Genomic DNA, 22,116 nt, shown 5'->3' with positions numbered 1-22,116 from the left:
GATTTCCCATTGCCTCATTTTAGGATGTTTCAGTCTAGCAACCCTCTATGCAGTCACACTGGCACACACTTTGCTCTGCATCCAACATTTTGATAATTCAATTTCTTTATTTTTAAAATAAAAGCAGTAAGGCAAAAAAATAAATGGGACCTGGTAGAAAGAACAGTAGGCTATGATAGTCTAAATGTTATAATTATAATAATCATTTCATTATTTAGTCATCACTTTTGCCTTTGTTTTGAAATGGAGTACGGAGGTAGAAGTTAGTTCTGAGTAAAAGCAGTAGAGATGTGAAAAGTACATGTACTGATTCATAGTGAGAAAGGTGTAAAATCATGTCACCATTTTAAATCTGGTCTGATTACTGAAAAAAGTAACCTGTCAGGCACTTTTTACTTTTCAGGTTCTCATTTGGGAGGTCCTGAGAAGTGCATATCAACTTCTTTGTTTTTAACTGCTTTCTAATGCCAAGGCAGCTATTTTTAGAAGAGTAAATAGAACTGTTCTGCACTTTCCATCTTGCTCTCAACACTGTTGATTTATGACACCTGCCATCATTAAAACACATACCTTGCATCTTCTTTTAAAAGGTCACTGTACTTTGGTCCAGAGGAACGGATTTTAAAAGGATCAGAATTATCATCTATTTCAAGGGCTTCAGCAAGGCGCCTGAATTTGAGGGTAGGAGAAAAAAACCCCAAAATATAACAAAACATAAGCAAACAAAAAAACCCCCATATAAATCCCCCCAGCCTTCCACATGTTATAGAAGAATTAAGTTACAGGTTACTAATACTAATTAATAGCTTGCGAAATATAAGGTCTATACATTTGAAACTATTCATTTAGAGCTAGAATATTCTAGCAAGATTTCTGATCATTCAATATAGATCTTTATAACAGGAATCATCTCCACATTTATCTGTTCTCTAGGTCATGAAGAAAAAGATTTCTTCTCTACATAGCATTACCTTTCCAAAACTAGACTACTTCTGTTAAAAAAAAAATGAAGCAAGTTAATTTCCCACCTGTTCCTCTGAATAGCTAAGCATTCTTCGTCACATTGCAACCTGAATTATGAAAGAAAACTAAAATTAGAATCACTGCTGCCCCTCATACTTTTCAAACTGTAGCATGTTAGTGTCATATTATTACAGCCTAAAGAAGTAACAAGAACATGTGAGAATATTTTATCGTATTAGAACAGACAGAGCTAAAAATAAACAAGCAATAATCAAAGATCTTTGAGCACCCAATCTCTTCTCCAGGTCTTGAACAGGAGCAGCAGTTACCAAGGTTGTATAGGAACTGAGGAAAAAAGCTTCTGAACTAGATGTTATATTGGTAAATTGAAAGTGAAATTGACTGGTAGAGTTCCGCAGTTCCATCCTTGAGGGAGGCCCACCAAGAGTCAGAGGACTCACATGACTCCTACTGTCAGGCAATAAGAGGACACCTGGTGGATGAAGGGGAGTGGAAATGGGTCCCTACTCAGGGAGGTAACAGACATTCCTCCCAACCCCCATCACCCGCCCAGGTGCCACTTCAGAATACGTATGAGGCTCTGGATCTAGAGCGTCAGCTAGAAAATGTACAAGAAAATTATTTGCCCAGCAGGCCTCTCAATTACTCTTCTTCTATGATCCATTCCGACAGATCACCACCTCTGATATTAATAAAAAAAAAGGAAGGGTGGTTGTAGTGGGTGACTTCCTTCTGACAGGAACAGAGGGCCCCATTTGTCAACCAGACCCATCCCACAGGGAGGTCTGCTGCCTCCCTGGGGCCCAGGTATGGGATATTACTGAGAGACTGCCTGGGCTGATTCAGCCCTCTGATTATCACCTACTGCTGATACTCCAGGTTGGCAGTGATGAGATTGAAAAGAGGAGTGTCAGGGAAATTAAAAGGGACTTTAGGACACTGGGTCAAGTTGCTGACAGGGCAGGAGCACAGGTAGTGCTCTGTTCAGTCCCTTTGGTGGCAGTGAAAAACATTCAAAGGAAGAGGGAAGCCCACATTGTCAACAAGTGGCTCAAGGGTTGGTGTCATCAGCAGAATTCTGGGTTCTTTGATCATGGAGCAACTTTTGTGGCACCTGGCTGCTGGAACTGGATGGGCTCCATCTCTCTGTTAAGGGCAGAAGGATTTTAGCTCATGAACTGGCAGACGCCATTGAGAGGGCTTTAAACTAGGTTTGAAGGGGGAAGGGGATGCAGCTGGGCTGTCTGCAAGCAGGTCCAAGGGTGGTAAGCCTGAGTTAGGGGTGAAATCAGCAGCCCAGTTGAGCTGCATGTATACTATTGTATGCAGCACAGGTAACAAACAAGAAGAACTGGAAGCCATGGTACAGCAAGAAAGCTGTGATGTAGTCACCATCATGGAAACGTGGTGGGACAACTCACATAGCTGGAGCGCTGCACTGGATGGCTACAAGCATTTTAGAAGAGACAGGAAATAGAGAAGAGGTGAAGGCGTGGCCCTTTATATTAGGGAGGCTTTTGATCCCATGGGTATTGAAACTAATGACAACGAAGTTGAATGCCTATGGGTAAGAATTAAGGGTAAGCCCAACAAGGCTGACATCCTACTGGGAGTCTTATCATCCACCCGAAATGGAAGAGGAGGTGGACAACTTATTCTATGAGCAGCTGGAGAATGTTTCAAGACCACCAGCCTTTGTTCTTGTAGGTGACTTCAACCTACCAGACATCTGCTGGTAACTTAATACAACAGAAAAGAGGCAGTCCAGGAAGTTTTTCAAGTGCGTGGAGGACAACTTTTTGTCACAGCTGGTGAGTAAGCCCACCAGGGGAGGGACTGTGTTAGACCTACTGTTTACAAACAAGAGACGGGCTGCTGGGAGATGTGGTGGTTGAAGGCCACTTGGGGAACAGCAATCATGAAATTACAGAGTTCTTGCTATTTGGTGAATCAGGAGGATTTCAATAAGACTTTTACACTGGACTTCCAGAGGGCAGACTTTGGCCTATTTAGGAGATTATTCAGAGTTAGAATATTTCCCATATTATTTGGGAAGCAACCCTAAAAACAAAGAAATTCAGGAAAGGTGGGTGTGTTTCAAAACAGAGATCTGGAAGACAGAAGAACAGACTGTTCCTGTGTGCCAAAAGATGAGTTGACAAGGCAAATGTTCAGCCTGGATGGACTGTCAAAATAATGAGGTTTTGAAAGGACTTAGGAATAAAAAGAGGATGTATCATCTTTGAAATGAGGGTCAGGGCTCTCAGAAAGTATTTAAGGGGGTTGCTAGGGCACGTAGGGAAAAAATTAGGGAGCCCAAAGCTCACTTCAAACTTAATTTGACAACTTTTGTAAAGGATAATAAAAAATGTTTTTACAAATATACTAACCGCAAAAGGAAGGGTAAGACCTTTGCTCTCTATTGGATGAGGGAGGGAACTTAGTAACTGCAGATGAGGAGAAGGTGGAAGTACGTAACGCCTTCTTTACCTCAGTCCTTGGTGGGAAGATGGCTTGTCCTCAGGACAACTGTCCTTCTGGGTTGGTAGATGGTATCAGGGAGCAGAATACCCCCCGCTGTTATCCAGGAGGAGGCAGTCAGAGAACTGCTGAGCTGCTTGGATGTTCATAAATTTAAGGGACTAGATGGGATCCATCCCAGGGTGATGAGGGAGCTGGCAGATGAGCTTGCAAAGCTGCTCTCTATCATTTACCAGCAGTCCTGGTTCACTGGTGAAGGTCCAGATGACTGGAAGTAGGCCAGTGTGACACCCATCTACAAAAAGGGTAGGAAGGAGGATCCTGGCAATTATAGGCCAGTTAGACTGACCTCAGTATCCAGTAAGATGACAGAACAGTTTATACTGAGTGTCATCACGCAGCACTAACAGGACAGACAGGGCATCTATCAGACCAAGCCAGCATGGGTTTATGAGGGGTAGGTCATGTTTGATTAACCTGGTCTCTTTTTATGACTAGGCCACTCATCTGGTGGATGCAGGAAAGGCTGTGGATGTTGACTATTTGAACTTCAGCAAGGCCTTTGACACTGTCTCCCACAGCATACTCCTGGAGAAGATGATAGCCCATGGGCTTGCACAGGAGCATTCTTGCTGGGTTAAAAACTAGATGGATGGCCAGGCCCAGAGAGTGGTGGTGAATGGTAATGCATCCAGCTGGCGGCCAGTCAGGAGTGATGTCCCTCAGGGGCCTGTGCTAGGGCCAGTTCTGTTCAATATTTTTACTGATGACATGGATGAGGGGATTGAGTCTTCCATTGGTAAATTTGCAGACAACACTAAGCTGGCAGCGTGTGTTGATCTGTTGGAAGGCAGGAAGGCTCTGCAGCAAGATCTGGAATGGTTGGATGGATGGGCAAAGTCCAATAAGATGACCTTTAGTAAGTCCAGGAGAAGAGTCCTGCATTTTGGCCACCATAACCCTCTGCAACATTATAGGCTGGGGACAGTGTAGCTGGACAGTGCTCAGGCATAAAGGGACTTTGGGGTACTGGTCAACAGCCGGCTGAACATGAGCCAGCAGCGTGCCCTGGTGGCCAACAAGGCCAGCGGCATCCTGGCCTGTATCTGGAATAGTGTGGCCAGCAGGACCAGGGAGGTAATTTTTCCCCTGTACTTGGCACTGGTGAGGCCACATCTTGAGTACTGTGTCCAGTTCTGGGTCCCTCAGTTAAGGAAGGACATTGAGATGCTTGAGCGCATCCAGAGGAGGGCAATGAGGCTGGTGAGGGGCTTGGAACATGAGCCCTATGAGGAACAACTGAGGGAGCTGAAGTTGTTTAGCCTGGAGAAAAGGAGACTCAGAGGTGACCTTATCACTCTCTACAACCTCCTGAAAGGTGGTTGTAGTCAGGTGGGGGTTGGTCTCTTTTTCCAGGCAGCAACTGACAGAACAAGAGGACACAGTTTTAACCTGTGCCAACAGAGATATAGGTTGGATATTAGGAAAGGTTTCTTATGGAAAGAGTGATAAAGTTCTGGAATGGTTTGCCCGCAGAGGTGGTGGAGTCACCATCCCTGGATGTGTTTAAAAAAAGACTGGATGCCATGGTTTAGTTGAGGTGTTAGGGCATGGGTTGGACTTGATGATCTTGAAGGTCTCTTCCAATCTAGTGATTCTGCAAATAAAGGCTACCTACCACAGTTTAGGTATGATATTAGGAAAGACTTGTACAAAAAAAAAGCCATCTCTGGTAATTTCAACTGTTCAAGGAAAGGGCAGTGTGTGTCCACACAGAAAGATATGTGTTAGTGACTACAACACAACAGCAAAAGTTCTTAAGTATGCTGGCACTAGCTTTGGTACAGGAAATCATGAAGCAACTATATGGGAAATGTCATTATTTTGACTTCACACAATATAAAAGAACATTAGATTTTAACACACATAATAGACTGACACTGAAATAATCAAATGCAATATAAAGAAAGAAGACATGATAACAGAAATAAACTAAAACCAGAGATTACAGACTTCAAAGGCAAAGACTTCAGTAAGTCAAGTTTCTGAAAGAAGGATGCTGGAGAAAGTTGACAACTTCTTGAAGAAATTATACTATAAGTAAAGGGACAAGATATTTCAGTCCTGAGGAACATCAGGAAAACTTAATGTCACAAGATTAAAATCAGGTTTGTGGTGCCAGCCAGGATGACAACACCAAAGCACCAATCAAACTGAAATACAAACATGAAAACTTCTAAAACAGGTAATACAAAAATATTGTAAATAGTTAAGATGATGATTAGGAGAAAATATGGCCTATCAATAATCCAGAAAGGAACACTGGATTGCTGACACAGAAGATAAAGTCTATTGCCCTGTCTAGAAATCTGAAAAAATCCAGAGGAACTCCAATGAGTTGGCAGAGTAGAAAAAAACCTCTGAAACCACAGTTGTATCATCCCACACTTAATTATAACAACCAACCGTACAATGACAGAGATTTCATTCTATATGAAAGAAAAACCATGAACCACCACAGAACTGCAAAATACTCTAAGCATATTGCTAAAGTAGAGTCAGACTGGTACTACAGCTAGCATTTTTATAACCATAATAATATATTTTGCATGTCACCTATGCTTCAGGTACACACAAAGGCTTCAAATATGTTACTACATGTATCTCCTTACCTGGCTTGTTTCATTTCTTTTTTCGTAATAAGCCTACTGATTTCCACTGAATCCCCAAGCTGTAGATCGGTTAGCTTAGTTGCTATAGATATAGCAGCTATTCTGAAAAAGAGAGTGGTACATTTCATTTCAGACAACACATAAACTTCTGAAAAGGTATATAAGGGTGCAGATTTAACATCTAGGTGGAAGAAGTAAGACAGACTGATCTTTTTCTTATTAGATTGGAACTCTAGCTCTACATCACCAAGTTTTAGGAACCTGATCTAGTTATATAAATCAAGAGTCTACTCTCATCTCCCTCAACTAGGAGTAACACTAACAAATGGACGTGCTTCTTATGCAAGTTGAAATTAGGCATGGCAAATACTCTTTCTCCTCACTTGCTAATTATACAAGCCACAGCTGACCATATAGCTTTAGCTATCATTTTATCTGACTTTTCCCTGACTGTGTGCAACTAAAATCTGTAAAGTGAATTTATAAAGTACTTAGAAATTTGCTTGGAAAATATGGTTAACACAATCCACAAGGAAAGGACAAAATGCCTACCAAGATCATTACCATTTTCTTTATAAAGATTCTTCCAAATTCCCTTCAATAACAAGTCTTCCCAGTCTCCTTTGCTAAAATTTGTATAAATAAAATACACAGGAATTTTTAATGGAAATATCCCACAAAATTTTCAAACTCCTAAAAATGAAACATTGTATCCTCTTGAAATAGCTCTCTGTTACATTAAAATAAAAGGATATGTTTGTTTCTGTATGTTTATCTCTTTATGTTTTTCATCACAAAGACCAACCACCTATCAGGAAAAAGGCTAATCATACTACATAAAACAAAAAAATCATTTAGAGGCACTTCATATTAATCAGCTGATGCCATAGTCTAGATAATGGGACATCAGATTATATGAATCATTTGTGCCATATGTACAGATATAGTAGCACAGGTATTTCCTGTGTCCTTGGGCATTCTTTCACCAACATTCACTGACAAAGCCCAATGTTTTATCATTTCTCTAAAATTTTTGAGAAAACTTGGATACTCCCCTAATTTGCTGACTTTTACTTTGCTGCGGGGTTTTTTTTACGGTTTTTGTTATCATTGTTTTGGTTTGGTGATAGGTAGGAAAAATGGCCAACTTACCTCCACAAAGTTAGAATAATCTTTCAGGAACCTGAACTGCTGGAGTTATCAAACTTAGCTGGCACGTTACTATCACAAGTCAAGAGTAACTTGTAAGCACATATGAACACATTTTAACTGATACAAGCATCTGCTTTAAACAGAAGAGTTTCCCTTCCTCTAGATTTGGGCTCTGATCAGAGAAATAAATACATTTGCATTCACCTTACACATGCAAGATCTTTCATTGGCTTCAAAGAACCATTTTCCTTGCATGAATATTTAGGCAGTGCCCGAGTTATAAAACAGCAGAGAAAGAACTTCAAAAATCTGGACTTGTATGTTATCTTCTGAACTTATCATTAATGACAAGCAATTGTCAATTTAAACTGGTATTTCAACGTTGAGCCAGTCTTCTAATTTGTATTCATAGTGATGAAAATACCAAAAAAACCCAAACTTCTGTACATGTATCTTACATTCAACTTAGTATTGACTACAACTTTTGTTTCTAATTAGCACATTTTTCTCCTTGTTTTCATTAGGTAGCATTAAGTACCTTAGCTAAACTATTTTCTGTCAGAATTTGAATATGGACAGCGTTCAACAGAAACCAAGCAGCATACCCTAAGCCAGGCTAGGAAAAAAAAAGGCCCTCCAATACCAGTTCCAAATAAACCCATCACTAAGAAACCTTCTCTGAAAGCCAGGAAGAATCTCAGACTTTGGTTGCCTAACAAGTAGGATACAGAACAGAATTCTGATCACATACCAACTCTTTAGACTAACTTTTTTTACTCCCTTTCAATCACAGCCGAAGATTTTTTAAATTATTATTATTACTGTTTTGCTATATTCATTTAATAAGTTCCAAAGCCCCATTTTTCCTCTTTTCCTTGTCCATTCCTTGCTCTCTCTCCTATGAGAGAGAAAATCAAGTTTAGACACAGGATCTGGAGATTGTTGCAATAAATACAGTTGGGTAGGGCTCAGTTTGCCCAAGATTAAAACCCAAGATTTAGATGCCAAAGCTCTCCTGCCTAAATTTAGCTATTTCAGAATTACTTTAAATCACTCTTCAGGATCCATCATCTCTACTGACTAGGTTCCATTATACAAGATTGGAAAGTTGGACAGCAAGTCACACATGGACTGCAATCACCTACATTCAGAAGCCTGAATCTAGAGTCGACAAATTCGTCTGTACCTAATTGCTCTGTGTCGGTAGAATAGAGTTCTACATATGGAAGAGTCAAGCTTTGACAGACTAACAGGGGAAAAAAAAAAAAGAGTTCTAATACAGCGTAGCTGGTACAAAAGCTCTGGGAAATACCACCCCCCCAACCCCCCCCCAAAAATACCACATGTCAAAGTACAAAAAAGTCAAAAACCTTGTGAACTAAATATATTTAGTCAAGTCTAACCACCTGCAATATAATCAAATTGTGAAGCAGTAGGTCCAGTAAGGAATTGAAATAATGATTACCATACCAACCTTTGATATGTATTAGATGCTTCGGAGCATATCATACTTTCTTTTCTTCTTCCACACTCACACTGAAGATCAACCTGCCATATCACATAAGTGAGCAGCTTTTTAAAGTTTTGTCTATTTACTGCCATGGATGATTTACTGCTGTGAAGGATATAAACTTATTCATTTTAGATGGCCTATTTTAGTGGAATAATGGCTAACTAAAAGTGATGAATAGTTTTATTTTTAAAAAATCAGTATTTTAAGTTTACAGACAAAATGTTAGGTTATCAATATACAAACATGTCACAACTGTTACTGGCTGATAACTAAACCATATAATTCACCTCTGACTTTGCAGTGAATTTTCTTTAGGTATCTAACCTTTGCACAGCAGGATGTTGTCGGGCAGTGTGAAGAAGGATGACACGGGGCCATACATGGATGATTACAATATAGCCTTGGAATAATACATGGCTGTTTACATTCTTCATCTATAAGACATTCTCCTTTATGACAAATTCTTTTACATTTGTGCATTCCACATTTTAACATTTGATTGCAGCGAAGTCCACAGGAAATGTCAGTGAGATGACAAGGAATATTACTTCGCAGCTGAAAGAGGAAAGGAAGAAGATGACAACTAACAGTAAAAATTATCAATGGAAATCTCAAAGTACTTTTACTGTTCACACCTTCATTGGCACTGTCCACATAAGAATCTTAATACTAAAAGATCTTAGGTCAAAGAATGAGTTTTGTTCTATACTGTAGTCCAATAAAGTTGGTTTGCATGCATACAGAATAAAGATATACTTCTCCAATTTAATCACATTAAACTCCAACTCCAGTAACATATTCCATTTCAAAGACAACACAAAAATCTAAGCCTACAGTCGTAAAAAATTGTTTAGTATTCAAAACCACTAATTGTTCAGACTTACTTCATGCTTGCCCATACACCATTTCTGAGTGAGATAGGTACAGGGGGGACATTTCTCCTCACTATGACATGAATGGTACACTGCAGTCACAGAAATACAAAAGTCGTAACAGTTTTATCAGTATACTTCAGTTGAATGCATTAAAGAAGACAGTAAAGACTATTAAGCATGAGAGTGCAAAACTACACAATTTATGGGAAGGATTATGCATCACAAAAAAATATGATGCCAAGCGTTTATGTGAATAATCTCTATACACTCTAAATTAAATAGCAGGTAATTTTCTAACTTGTGAGTAGGGTTTTACTCTCAGGCAAAATTTGCCAGAAACTGTCTGACCCGCACTACTTATTTTGTGATCAGCCAATTAATTTCCAAGGAACATAGAAACTAACTGTTCCCTAGATTATCCTACTGTTTCAATAGAGCACTTGATCGTTGGAATACAGCAATTAATGTGTTGTGACTAATAAGAAAAAACACCAGTGTTTTTACCAGTGAGAAGTACCATTAGTAATTTTCATTGCAAGTTTTTAGCTGGTTGGCTTGGATATATATTTTCAAATAGACCTATGTACACTTTTCTACATTTTCATTAAAAGAACCCCAAATTAAAACAAACAAACAAAAAACCCCACCACACAACAAAACCAACCAAACAAAAACCAGTAACAAAACTCAAAAAAAACCCCAATCAAAACTGAATGTCTTGACTTACCTGGATGATCACAGTCATGTGGCCTGGTGCATGTTTTTTTACACTCTGGTGGCTGAGTGCCACAGGGAACAGGGGGGTAAATCACAGATTCACCACAATAACAAGTCAACTCATCAAAACCTGAAAAAAAAGTCAAATATATCCTAATGACTACATCTATTTGCATGTTTCCTCTATGAGAAATCTTTACGTAACATGCAAATGTTTTATTCCAGCTTTGTTTTTTAATATTAAGCACTAATATTTGAAATTAGTGAACTTATTAGCTTTTGTTGCTCCTACAAGAAAATTAGACTATGAAGACTTGGTTAGGAATTATGTTTTGCTTTTGGAGTGGTTCTTTCACATCAATATTTTGAACCAGAGCAAGCAAAATGCTCATGTCAAGTTGAAAGCTTTGCTGTTCTACCTTTGATTTAAAAAGGGGATGTATCTCTTGAATTCCCTTCCAGAAGGCCCATCATCGAAATTTTGTCTTCCAAATTTCCTGACATCACTTTTTCAGACCGTTGTTTAGATTTTGTCATTTTGCCAAGCCCTAAATATAGTACTATAAAGATTCCAAAGAAAATTACCAAAAGACAACAAGTATTCTTTATGGTATTTATTATTACATGGATTCTCATAAGCGCTCATTATGACCGTGTCCAAATACTTCAAACTCAGCTTTGTATGTTTTGGAAGTTCTCTGTCTCAGGCAGTACCTATTTTATTCTGAGTGCATTTTTTTATCTTCTGTGTTCGGGAAACAAGTTTTAAACTCCTATGGCATCCAAATCTCAGTAATAAACAAAGTAACAGAAGTACTTACATACACCACCTCAATGAAAACACTGCACAAAAATTAATACAATTCACTGCTTCTTTTAGACTATATAAAAACTGGCAAACTGACTGGAATACAAACTACAGTTCAAACAGATAAAAGCTTAGAAAAACAGAACACTAAGAAAACATTTGACATCATACAGAAGGAGATATGAGAACAAAAAGAGAATATGATTGGTCCATAAGCAAAGAAAGAGGTAGTGGAAAACAACAGAAAATGGTGGAGGAGGTAAGAGAATAAAGGGGCAACAAAAATACAAACCAACAATTTTAACCTGAAGAGGAGTGTGTTAAGAGAGCTCTGGAATTCAGCAAGTTCTCTAACTCTGTAATCACAGGATTCTTCCTTCCTAATCTACCAAAGCAAAACCCATTGAACTCCCAAATGTTCCTACTGTCCCAGTTCTATAGGAATTGATGGCTGCTAGATCAATATGCAGCTCCAGCCTAGGGTAGGACTGAACACACATTCCAGAGAGATGAGACACACGATATATACATAGCAACAACATGACCAGATACACAGACTAACACAAAGCCAACCAAATTATGAGGTTCAAGTAAAGAGGAATACCAATAGCTAAGTTCTCTTCCTTCTCTTCAGCTCATAGGACTGAAGCTTATTAGTGAAGACACACACATACACACAATCCACTCCAAATTCACATGCACACCACATTCATGAATCTGAAATACTAGCACAGGCTGTCTAATATCCATGCCTGAACCGACTCCTTCCCCAGGTACTGGCTGAAACCTTGGGTATTTCCAGAGGCAGATTTACTCCTACTAGCTACTCAATCCAGCTTTGAAGCAAGCTTGTTAGAAAATTGCACACAAACCCTCATCCATCCATGTGCTGGCACCCAGATCAAGGAGTCCTTATAAATTATGATCCCATTCTCCAGCTGTTCGCACACAGGATACATCAATCTGGTCTCTCGGTTGCTAGCATAAAGACTATGTGCTCCCATGATGTGCAGACAAGCCTCCAGCTGCTGGCACTCAAGAACTCTCACACACTGAACAGAGAATGAGACTACACTGAAAGATATTAAATCTTAACTATGACAGGATAAACAATGGACATGAGGTGCACAGATCTCTATCAGGTAAGTAAGCTGACCAACAGCTTCATTTGTGCAAATGGTGTCTATCTTGCCTTCACTCCATTTGTCCATGCAGCCACTTGATTCCTCCCAGATAATGTAACAAAATAATTTTTCCCCCATTAAAGTGACTTGAGCCTGGCTGGATGCCCTGCACCCACCAAAGCTGCTCTATCACTCCCATCCACAGGCAGGGGAAAGAAAATATAATGACTTGAGATAAGGAGAGGTCACTCACCAAATACCATAATGTGAAAAACAAAGATGCCACTTGAGCATACTAACTGAGTTTATTTCTAATAAAATCAGAGCAGGATAATGAGAAGTAAAATAAATCTTAAAAACACTTCTCCCCTACCCCTCCCTCTTTCCCAGGTTCCAGCTCCTGCTCCCCAGTGGTGCAGGGGTCAGGGAAGGGGGGCCGTTGATCACATATTTTTCCCGTTGCTGCTCAGGAAGAAGAGTCCTTCCCTGCTCCACAGCTGGGTCCCTCCCATGGGGAGCTCTGCATGAACTTCTCCAACAGGAGTCGGTCCTGCGTGCAACAGTCCTCCACAAACGGCTCTAGCGTAAGATCACTGTTCCAAAGGGTGCAGCCCTTCAGGCAAAACGTGGTCCAATGTGGTTTCCACCAGAGTCACAGGTCCTACCAGGAAACCTGCTCTAGTGCAAGCTCTGCTCTCCACAGGTCTGCAGGTCCCTGCCAAGAGCTTGCTCCAGCACAGGATTCCCATCAGTTCACAGCCTCTTTCAGGCATCCACTTGCTCCAGTGTGGGGTTCCTCTGTGAGCTGCAGGTGGATCTCTGTACCCCTGTTGACCTCCATGGGCTGCAGGGCCACAGCTGCTTCACCATGGTCTTCCCCAATAGTGGCTCTGCTTCAGCACCTGAGCACCTCCTCTCCCTCCTTTTTCACTGATCTTAAGCATCTGCATAGTTGCCTCCTCTCCTCTCTGGCTGCAATTACATCTGTTCAATAATATTTTTTACTTCTTAAATACGTTTTCACAGAGGTGTTACTGTTATTCCTCATCAGCTTGACCTTGGCCAGTGGTGGATCCATCTTAGAACCAGCTGGCATTGACTCTGCTGGACATAGGGTAGCTTCCAGCAGCTTCAAACAGAAGCCAATTCTGTAGCCCCTTGCTTCCAAACCCTGGATGCAAACCCACTACAGCCACTGGCCACTTAGCTACATCTGTACCCAAATCTGCTACTTCTGCTATTATTAGTGTGGTTACATCAGCATTACAACTACCCGGCCTTGAGAAATTTTGTTCTCAGAAAGGTTCCCTATACCTCACTCATCCAATTACTTGTGAAGCTCAGACATCTCTCACCCTTTTTGGTGATGAACAGATGTGAAATTTCCTTCTGAAACTTCTCTCACTTTTTCAATGATTTTTGCTATGTTCAGAAATTTCTCAAGTCTAGTTATTTTTTATGATCTGTCCCATCAGTTAAATCTCAGGCCAGATCCTACTCATTTGCCCATGTATTTTAAAGTACAGCAGTTAGTAAAAAAAACCTGCAATTTTTGTCTAAGGAGACTAAATTACAATAAATTACAGCAAATAAGAATGCCAGGGTGAACAAAATGTTAGAAGAAAGGAGTAGAAAGCAAAAGTAGAAAAGATTCAGAATGTCTATGGAAAGGAATGTCTGGTGGAAAGGAAGCATGGGAAAGAGTAGAGCTTTGCTGTCCCTCACTACAGGCCTTGAAACAACCTTCCAAGGTCTTTGGAAGACCTGAATGTTAGACAGCTACACTGGTTGCTTGCTATTGATGAGAAATGATAAGTGAAGAATCTTTTAATGAGAAGTCCCTCAGTTGCACTAATCAGGATAATGGGGACAGAGTGCAGAAAGGTCTGATCCAAAGGGCAGAAACACAGTATCTGAAAACTTTTTTTTTCCCCTAATGCACTGTCTCTAATGCTGACATTATTTATTGTCCCCAAGAGATGCATTCCTGTCTTGAAGTAGACTGTGCATGCATAAAGAAACCCTAGCACAAGAAAGGGACCACACTTATCAGCACTGAGGAAATTACTCTGGAAAGCAAAGTACCTGGGAAGCACACAGAGGTGTAGATGCACTCTAGTACTGCACCTTGATGTCAGTCCTCACCATTCCTAGCAAAAGCAGTAATGGAGATAAAAGCAGGGGTAAGAAATCCAATCTAATGAGTAGGCAAATGACTTACAGCTGACCATACCATGGCAATTGATACCATGGCTGATATAAACCACCTGCAAAGTGTTGGCTAGACAGGTGAATCAGAGTCAAAAATGGCCCTTGGGAGTGCTGAGAAGGGCTGACCACCAACTACAGGGTCAGAATCATATAGAACCATACAATGTACACCTCTGTAATCTCAACAAGCAGCGTCCAGAGAAAGCAGGTAAGAAATCTTTAAAGATACTGCTTAGTTGATTTACCTCTGGACAGATTCAAATGGGAAACTTTAGGAGCACAGAGGTTTAAGACAAATTACCATAATAATCTGGTTCCTGAAGTACATAACTGCTTTTCCCATATTCAGGAAAAAAAATCAGCATGGAAGATTGACCTCTAGATTTTATCACATTCAACAGTGGAGCAATTTACAGTGGAGGCATCCCATTTAACAATGGAGGCTATCCTTAGGTCTCCTTTAATCTGAGAGTGAAATACAATCCTCAAAGTTTAATGACTTTAAATATTAAACCCACAGAATTCAGTGAAGAAAAACAACTGCTCAGAAAAATCCACGCATTCTCGACTTGACTAGACCAGAAGTTACTAACAGGACCTCTGAGACATTAAGATTACTATTTTCCTTTGTCAAGAGAAATGTTTGCACACAGAAGTATTTATTTTTCTAATGAGAGATGCAGTCAACACATGCATCATATTCATAGGCTATTAAGACAGACTACAATGCTTACTCAAGCACAGTGAGCTTCAGAGGCTCTAGCACCTTCTCTTTCCCAGGATGATTCCATGAAAAGTTGGGCTTCATAAAATGGAGGGCTTTGACTATGTCCATGTACATATAATACAGGAGAGACACACGTACTAGTTCACACTGAGTTCACACAGTGACTTCACTGCAGTGAAGCCACTTCAATCTGTAAACAGTATCCTTACAATCTACATCATTTTTCTCCTTTTTCACCAGGGTGAAATAGATCACATTAACTGCCTAGAGCTATACAGAGATATTAATGTATTGCTAGAATAAATGACAATTATGTATTTTTGCACATAACTCACTTGTTTGCCAGCACGTTTGACAACTGCCACGATGGCAGGGTTCTTCACATCTATGAAGCCCACAGTTGAGTTTACGACCACAAACCAAAGAGCACTTATGTTCTGTGTCCTAAGAAATGGCAAAAAAGAAAAAGCAGAATTTACCTATAAGCCCTATTGGTTATTTTTTTCTCTTTGAGGTTCCAATCTACTTCTAATAATAGATAGACAAAACTGAATATTGCAAAAAATACCTTAGGCCAAATCTATACAGCTTTTCCATCACTGTATGAATACACAATTTTTAATGCAGATTCTGTTAAGACTTCTGTTACAGACACAGCTACAAGGTTTATGCTTCTTCTATTAAGTAATATGCTTTCCCTCTCCATTTTCCCTGGAACCACTTTACACTGATTTAACTGCTTTTAGGCAGAAATTTGGCTTTACTTTTATAATGATACCTATAAAACAAAACTTGCAAAATAAATGCACACACGCAAACCTTGTGAGCATAACCAACAAAGCAAATAGAGAATGAAGACGCACAAAAATGGAAAGATACCAAAAGAAAAAAAGACTATAAACATCACAACCAAAATTAAACACACATCACATCAAGCAATTTTATAGAACCACAGGTACACTCACCACACAGCAAACTTCATTACACTTGTGTCGTCCACATGATCTCTTCTTGTTGCATCGCTTGTCACACATGAATGTAATAGCAGCTATTAAAAAAAATTCCCCCCAAATTCCTAACTTTTAGGTCTTTGCATATGCTGAGAAAAAAACATGTAATTACAGTATAACGCTAAGGCTGTTGCAGGGCATGGTCTAGCAGAGACTAACACAAGAGTAAGCTAGCAAGCAAACTTTTAAACTACTCGCTCTGCCTCACAATTATCCCCATGTGGGCACTTGCCTTTCTTTAAAGAAACTCTTACTCAAAAGGATTTTGGAAAGCAGAATTCATGAATCTAGTTAATTTCCCCTTAACCTTCACACCATAAACTCCACACAACAGAACAAAGAAAACAGGATATTCTGATACACTGAAGTACCACAAACACCCAATTTAAGACTGCTTAAACTGGGGTGGTTTTAGCTGTTTTAGTCAGCTAAAAACAACTACTGCTATATGCTCATAAAATCACTGCTAGCAAAGAAAATCCAAATTACCATAAACAGCTAACAAAAGGGAATCACTTCTGGATTCCATAACAGCAAAGTCTTCATAGACAAAAGGTCAAATTAGAAAATAAGCATATTACTCCTCTATGTATCTTGTAAATAAATACCTCAAGTACATAGAGGTCAATCAAGTAAAGATTTCACTGAGGGGAATTTTGAGATGTTACATCCTGAATACCAAGAAGCATCAAATGGGAACACTCTGATGCAAAGATCATCACCACACAATGTGAAGTAGAATCAAAGTTTGTATTTCCCCAGAAACATAGGCATCAGGGTAAAACTATTACACTGAATCTGAGCTGTGCAAGTTGACCAAAAGTTATACAGGATGATGGGAGAGAAGGAGGGGGATGGCAACCTATTGAATATGGCAGGTGGTGTAAGAAACTGTTCAAAATAAAACAGACATAATCTTTGAGATCAAATGTGAAGAAGTCTTTCCTTATGTAAAAGATTAAAGAAAACTAAATATGTTTATATTTCAAACCTTCTCCCAAACATAGCAGCATGACCAGTACCATGAACAAGCAGCAGAAATTACCAACTTGGCATGGAAACATGGACAAAAGATGCAGTACAGATTAGCTATTTGCCAACTTTGTCAATCAAACCCCAAATTACTATGAGCTGTGATAATTTTTAAACAACTTTACATTACATATGTATCATTATCTTGTACCTTTATTTCTGAGAAGAGCACATGGGATTTCCTAGGAAACAAACAAGCAGCCATTAGATTAAAATAAATGAAACAACTGAAACATACTTATCTAGAAAACATTTGGTCACATGAAAAAAGAAGCACACTCTATTTTCATGTGTATAACACATCTGTATACAAAAGTGAAATAAAAACTGGGAAAAAATCCTCAAATCTTTTAACACAGTATTTGTTCCTTAAAGATTCAATACCAATTTTTAAAAAAGGTAGTTTTGTATTCTCCACTTAATTCAGCAGTTTTAAGTGTCACCGCAAACTGAGAGAATCAGGCTTGTCCCAAGAAACCAGAAATCTGTGTGATGGAAACCAATAGAGCTCTCCCAGAGAGTACTGATAGGAGTGCATAAATTTCTGCTTTGACCAAACATCCCAAAAACTCAAGTCTGACAAAAGAAAGGAAGAAGCTTAATGTTACGATCTACAAAGGTGTACCTAAAGACCTCAACATGAAAATAAAACGTGATGGATGAAAATAATGTTGTTGACATTGAAGCATTCACAATAACTTTATATTCTAAGCTGTCATTTCTGAGTATCACATTTTTCATAATTGATTGAAATTATCACTGTAGTTAACTCTTTTTGTAGAAGCATCTTTCTGGTGTGTGAGAAACTTCATAAACTAAACCAAAAACCTCACTACTTTATTTCAAGATTCAAAATGAAATCTAAAGCCTTCTACGCCATAACTACCTTCAGCAAACTTCTAGGAGAAAGCAGTTCCAACCGCTAGCAAACTCTCAGTAATTTCCATGCACCTACAGACTTACATATATTCAGAAGCCACCTCTACTTGCAGATGATATATAACAGGTCAAAAAAGTCACTAAAGCTTCTGTGATAGTAGCCAAAAATTTCAAAGCTATGATTACAGAAAGTAGCATGGTTTAAAAATATAATAATTACTAAATAACAATAGCTGAGGACCTAGAGGATCACTATATAAATGTACAAAGAACAGGAATCAGTAACAATGTAGCTGTTACTAAAACGGCTACAAGGAGACTACAAGCTATTACTATAAAGTTTTAATTAGGCTGCCTTTCTTCTCTCAGTTTACTCTTGGCAACACTACCAATTCCTTATGCTACAAAAATACTACAGAATAATATGGGATTTTGCAGAATGTTTACACTAACAGAACTCTGCCAAAATACTTTAAAAATTGCCTTCATAGTAAAAGCATGTTACCACTTCACAGTGTAAGCTAGATACCATCTATCAGTTGGTATACAACAGAAGTTTTTGCAGCTAAGGAGCACAGTACTTCTTCATACTTCTTCAGTTCCCTTTTCTCCACAGCTTTAAAAAGCAGCAAAGATTACCTGTTTCTGCGGTTACACACTCACCTTTTTTTTGAAGCCACACCTACAAAAAATATTTGATGTGTGAGAACATGGTCTACAGTCTCCTTCGTGGCAAAGGCTTTCACATGTATGAATGAACTCTAGCAAAATGAAAATACAAATATTAAGAATATAAAAAAATCTATGACCACATAACATCATATTTATTAGGAGCATCACTGGTCAATGATACTAAGCTTATGCACAGCCAAGTTTTATTTCCTTATTTTAAAGCATTATTATGAACACACAGCCAGACTGCAGGCTCTACAGTGGTTTTTACACTCATTTTGGTTAGAACTCAAAATCGCTAATAAAATACTAATTTATTGAAATTAAATATTTAAAGACCGCTTTTTGTTTTGTTTTCAAAATATTGATATCAGAAGGGTTAATCTAAGAACAAAGACTGCCTCTGTGTACCTTTAACAAAGAAACAGGCGTGCCCTGCTTCCAGAACAAGGACAGAGGGAATAAAAGATAAAGGGACTGGGGGAGTAAGTACATCTGGCTTAGGAATGCAAACACAGCCAAAATAAGACCATAAAAAGACTAAATAAGGAGGAGCGTTTTATGGTAATGAGCAATTATAATATGTATGAGATTTCTGCAAATTGTGAAGCATATGTATGTAATTGAAGTATATAAGCAACACGCTCACAGAGAATCAGAATGTGCGATTCTAGATTAACTTATCCTGCCTGCAGCTGGTACCGCAATAAAGAATGCCTGCTTCTTAATGCTGCATTGGTGTTCAGGAGTTCTATTCACCTGATTTCTGGTGACACTATGAGACACTTCAAATACTCTGATACAGAAATTTCTAATTACCATAGCTACCACAAGAAAGAGGTTTGCCACATGTTTTTCCACACGATGGGATAGGATCTGTGCAAATTTTACGTTCAACACATCCTAGTTCCAGTAACTTGCTGAGAGGAGTCTGACCACAGGGACAACGATACACAACTTGTGGAAGTCGTGGACAGAGCTGGCAAGGCTGAGGATGGCATACTTGCTTACAGTTGTGTCTCCCACAATTTAATTTTCTGGAAAAAAGAATCATCAAAGAAACAAAATAGAAAACAAAAAAAAAAATTAAAAGGGGAATTATCTAAGAGTATCACAGTAAGTTATTGTGAATAGAATGACCTTCTAGTTTTTAAAAGCATAAGTCATAGTGATCTTACTTGCCACATATATTCTGACATGAGAAACTCCCAAAACCATCAGAGAATTCTTCCTTTGATCCACACAATACTTCTTTGAAGTTGCTTCCACAGTAACACACTGAAAGAAAGCAATATTCCACAGAAAATACAAGAGAATATCAGTGACAAAACACCTCCAGCAAATATAAAAAGGTAAAAAGTGAAAAATTGTTACAGACAATTTTTAGAAGGATAAAGAAGTTGCTCCTCTTTAGATTTATTTTATCAATGTAACAGTTTTGTCCTGCAGAAGTTGGAATTCCAGCATTATTTGTTTTGATAAAGTGGAACTATGTGCACAAAAAGTTTATTTATTAAAGCAGTATACATATCAAGTTAATTATTACCTTAAAAAATGAGAAAATTAACTTAATTTTTTCTCTATAAACTGTCCTATGAAGTTATTTATATACTGGCACACATACTCAGTCAATTTAATTTCCATTCAGGTCTTGGTTTACAAAATTTTGACAGAAATAATGAGAAGCTTGTTGAAATGTACTCTCCTGTTGCCCTGGAATCCCTGGGTGGGCAAGGATAGGTTGGATTCAATCTGCACAGGGACCCTCAGCCAATGTCATTCAGCTCTAAATGCAGATGTATCATCGGCCAGAGAGCTGGATGGGGCTAAGACCTCAACGAATCACATGTGTAACTGGAGCGCCTATAAAATGAGCTGGAGGAATAACTCAAGACTGTTTGTCACAAGAATTCTAGAGTGTGAGTCTCTGTCTGACCCACACCCCTCATCCACGTTACACTTTCCTATGCCTTCTTCTATTTTTCTTTCATTTACCGTCTAATTAATTCTTATAATTATAGTAAAAAATTCAGTAGGATCAGAGGATAATTCAGATAAAAAAGGATTCGTTAGTCCAAGCCCTTACCTAAAGCACAGTCAGCATTGAGATAAGACCACATTACTCAAGTGTTTTATTCAGTTGGTCTTGAAAATCCCAAGAAAAGAGGTTTCCCTTACAGCTAGTTACAAGGAATTTAAGCTCATTGTCTCTCATCCTTCACACATGCATAACCTGTCCCTGTCTTCTTAAATTAATTATTAGACACTGAAAGGCCACTACTCAGCCCTCTCAAGATAAGGAAGTCCAGTATCACCAGCCTGTCCTAATAAGGCACATGCTCCAACAGCCTAATCACCATGCCAGGATTCCAGCAATAGATTTTGTTTGGTTTAGGAAAAACTGGCACCTGCCTTTTGGTACTGATCTTTTCCACCCCCTTGTTCTCATTGTATAGGGCAGATATCTGTAAAGCACTTCAGTACTTACCTTGCTGTACTGTTAACTGGCAAGGTGAACATTTTCCCGAGTGGCACACTTGAGTACAGCTGTGCTTTCCACAGTTTAAAGTATTTCCACATACATTAGAACAATGAATTTTTGTTGATTGACCACAGCGAACTGAATGACTGTAGAGAAATGACAACATAGCCTGTCAGCTACATGACATCTATACACTATTTAATAAAAAGGGAAAGGCATTTTCAGTAAAAAGCCAAAATCTTCAAAAGGCAGCATAATTTACTAATGAAAGTCTTTAGGAAATAACACCCCTAGTTTTCCTCTTGCTTCCCCTCTTCCACCTCACTAAAGTAAAACACCTGTAACAGTAGTTAGTCTACAGAATTTTTCCTGAAGAAAATGGGGGAAAACAACCCAAGATGACACTAAAATTTGAACAAATGCATGAACTCATGTTTGCACTGTCAGAAAAGCAGGTATTTCCAATACAGACATCTTTCTGAAGACTTAAACAATCCTAAATCCATTGAACACAATGAAGATAGGGATATGGGCTTAAGAGTGGGTCAGATGACAATGAAAACAACTGAGTTTTTAATTAAATTGTCTAAAAATGTGACAAAATCAATTCTCCTATTTTTTCAACTCTGGATGGCTCAATACAATGGCTGTAAAAGATGTACTTGAAATAATAATTTTAAAACAGCCTTAAGTTGGTGATGCCATGCCATACACCCTGGATGCTTATACAGTACCTATGAAATGCTATTTTGAAGCAGGTTTTCAGTATCAAATGTA

At 38.8% G+C, this 22,116-nt stretch overlaps 1 protein-coding gene across 1 annotated transcript in view; it reads right to left on the bottom strand.

Moving 5' to 3' along the window:
- Positions 1 to 22,116, bottom strand: part of NFX1 (nuclear transcription factor, X-box binding 1) — a 68,378-nt gene that overhangs the window by 16,059 nt on the left and 30,203 nt on the right. Inside the window, exons 7-20 of the mRNA XM_030964249.1 lie at positions 21,346 to 21,485; positions 20,036 to 20,135; positions 19,677 to 19,894; positions 18,849 to 18,946; positions 17,458 to 17,488; positions 16,230 to 16,312; positions 15,600 to 15,708; positions 10,405 to 10,524; positions 9,687 to 9,766; positions 9,127 to 9,357; positions 8,764 to 8,837; positions 6,138 to 6,239; positions 1,029 to 1,070; positions 571 to 669 (exon numbers count right to left, since the gene is read on the bottom strand). Of these exons, the coding sequence (XP_030820109.1) occupies positions 571 to 669; positions 1,029 to 1,070; positions 6,138 to 6,239; positions 8,764 to 8,837; positions 9,127 to 9,357; positions 9,687 to 9,766; positions 10,405 to 10,524; positions 15,600 to 15,708; positions 16,230 to 16,312; positions 17,458 to 17,488; positions 18,849 to 18,946; positions 19,677 to 19,894; positions 20,036 to 20,135; positions 21,346 to 21,485 (1,527 nt within the window). The remainder of the gene's footprint in view (positions 1 to 570; positions 670 to 1,028; positions 1,071 to 6,137; positions 6,240 to 8,763; positions 8,838 to 9,126; positions 9,358 to 9,686; positions 9,767 to 10,404; positions 10,525 to 15,599; positions 15,709 to 16,229; positions 16,313 to 17,457; positions 17,489 to 18,848; positions 18,947 to 19,676; positions 19,895 to 20,035; positions 20,136 to 21,345; positions 21,486 to 22,116) is intronic.

Source organism: Camarhynchus parvulus, chromosome 2, assembly GCF_901933205.1.
Source record: "Camarhynchus parvulus chromosome 2, STF_HiC, whole genome shotgun sequence".
In the NCBI taxonomy this organism is placed as follows: Eukaryota; Metazoa; Chordata; class Aves; order Passeriformes; family Thraupidae; genus Camarhynchus; species Camarhynchus parvulus.
The sequence above is the reverse complement of the archived record's forward strand: the minus strand, read 5'-3'. Positions and strand labels throughout refer to the sequence as shown.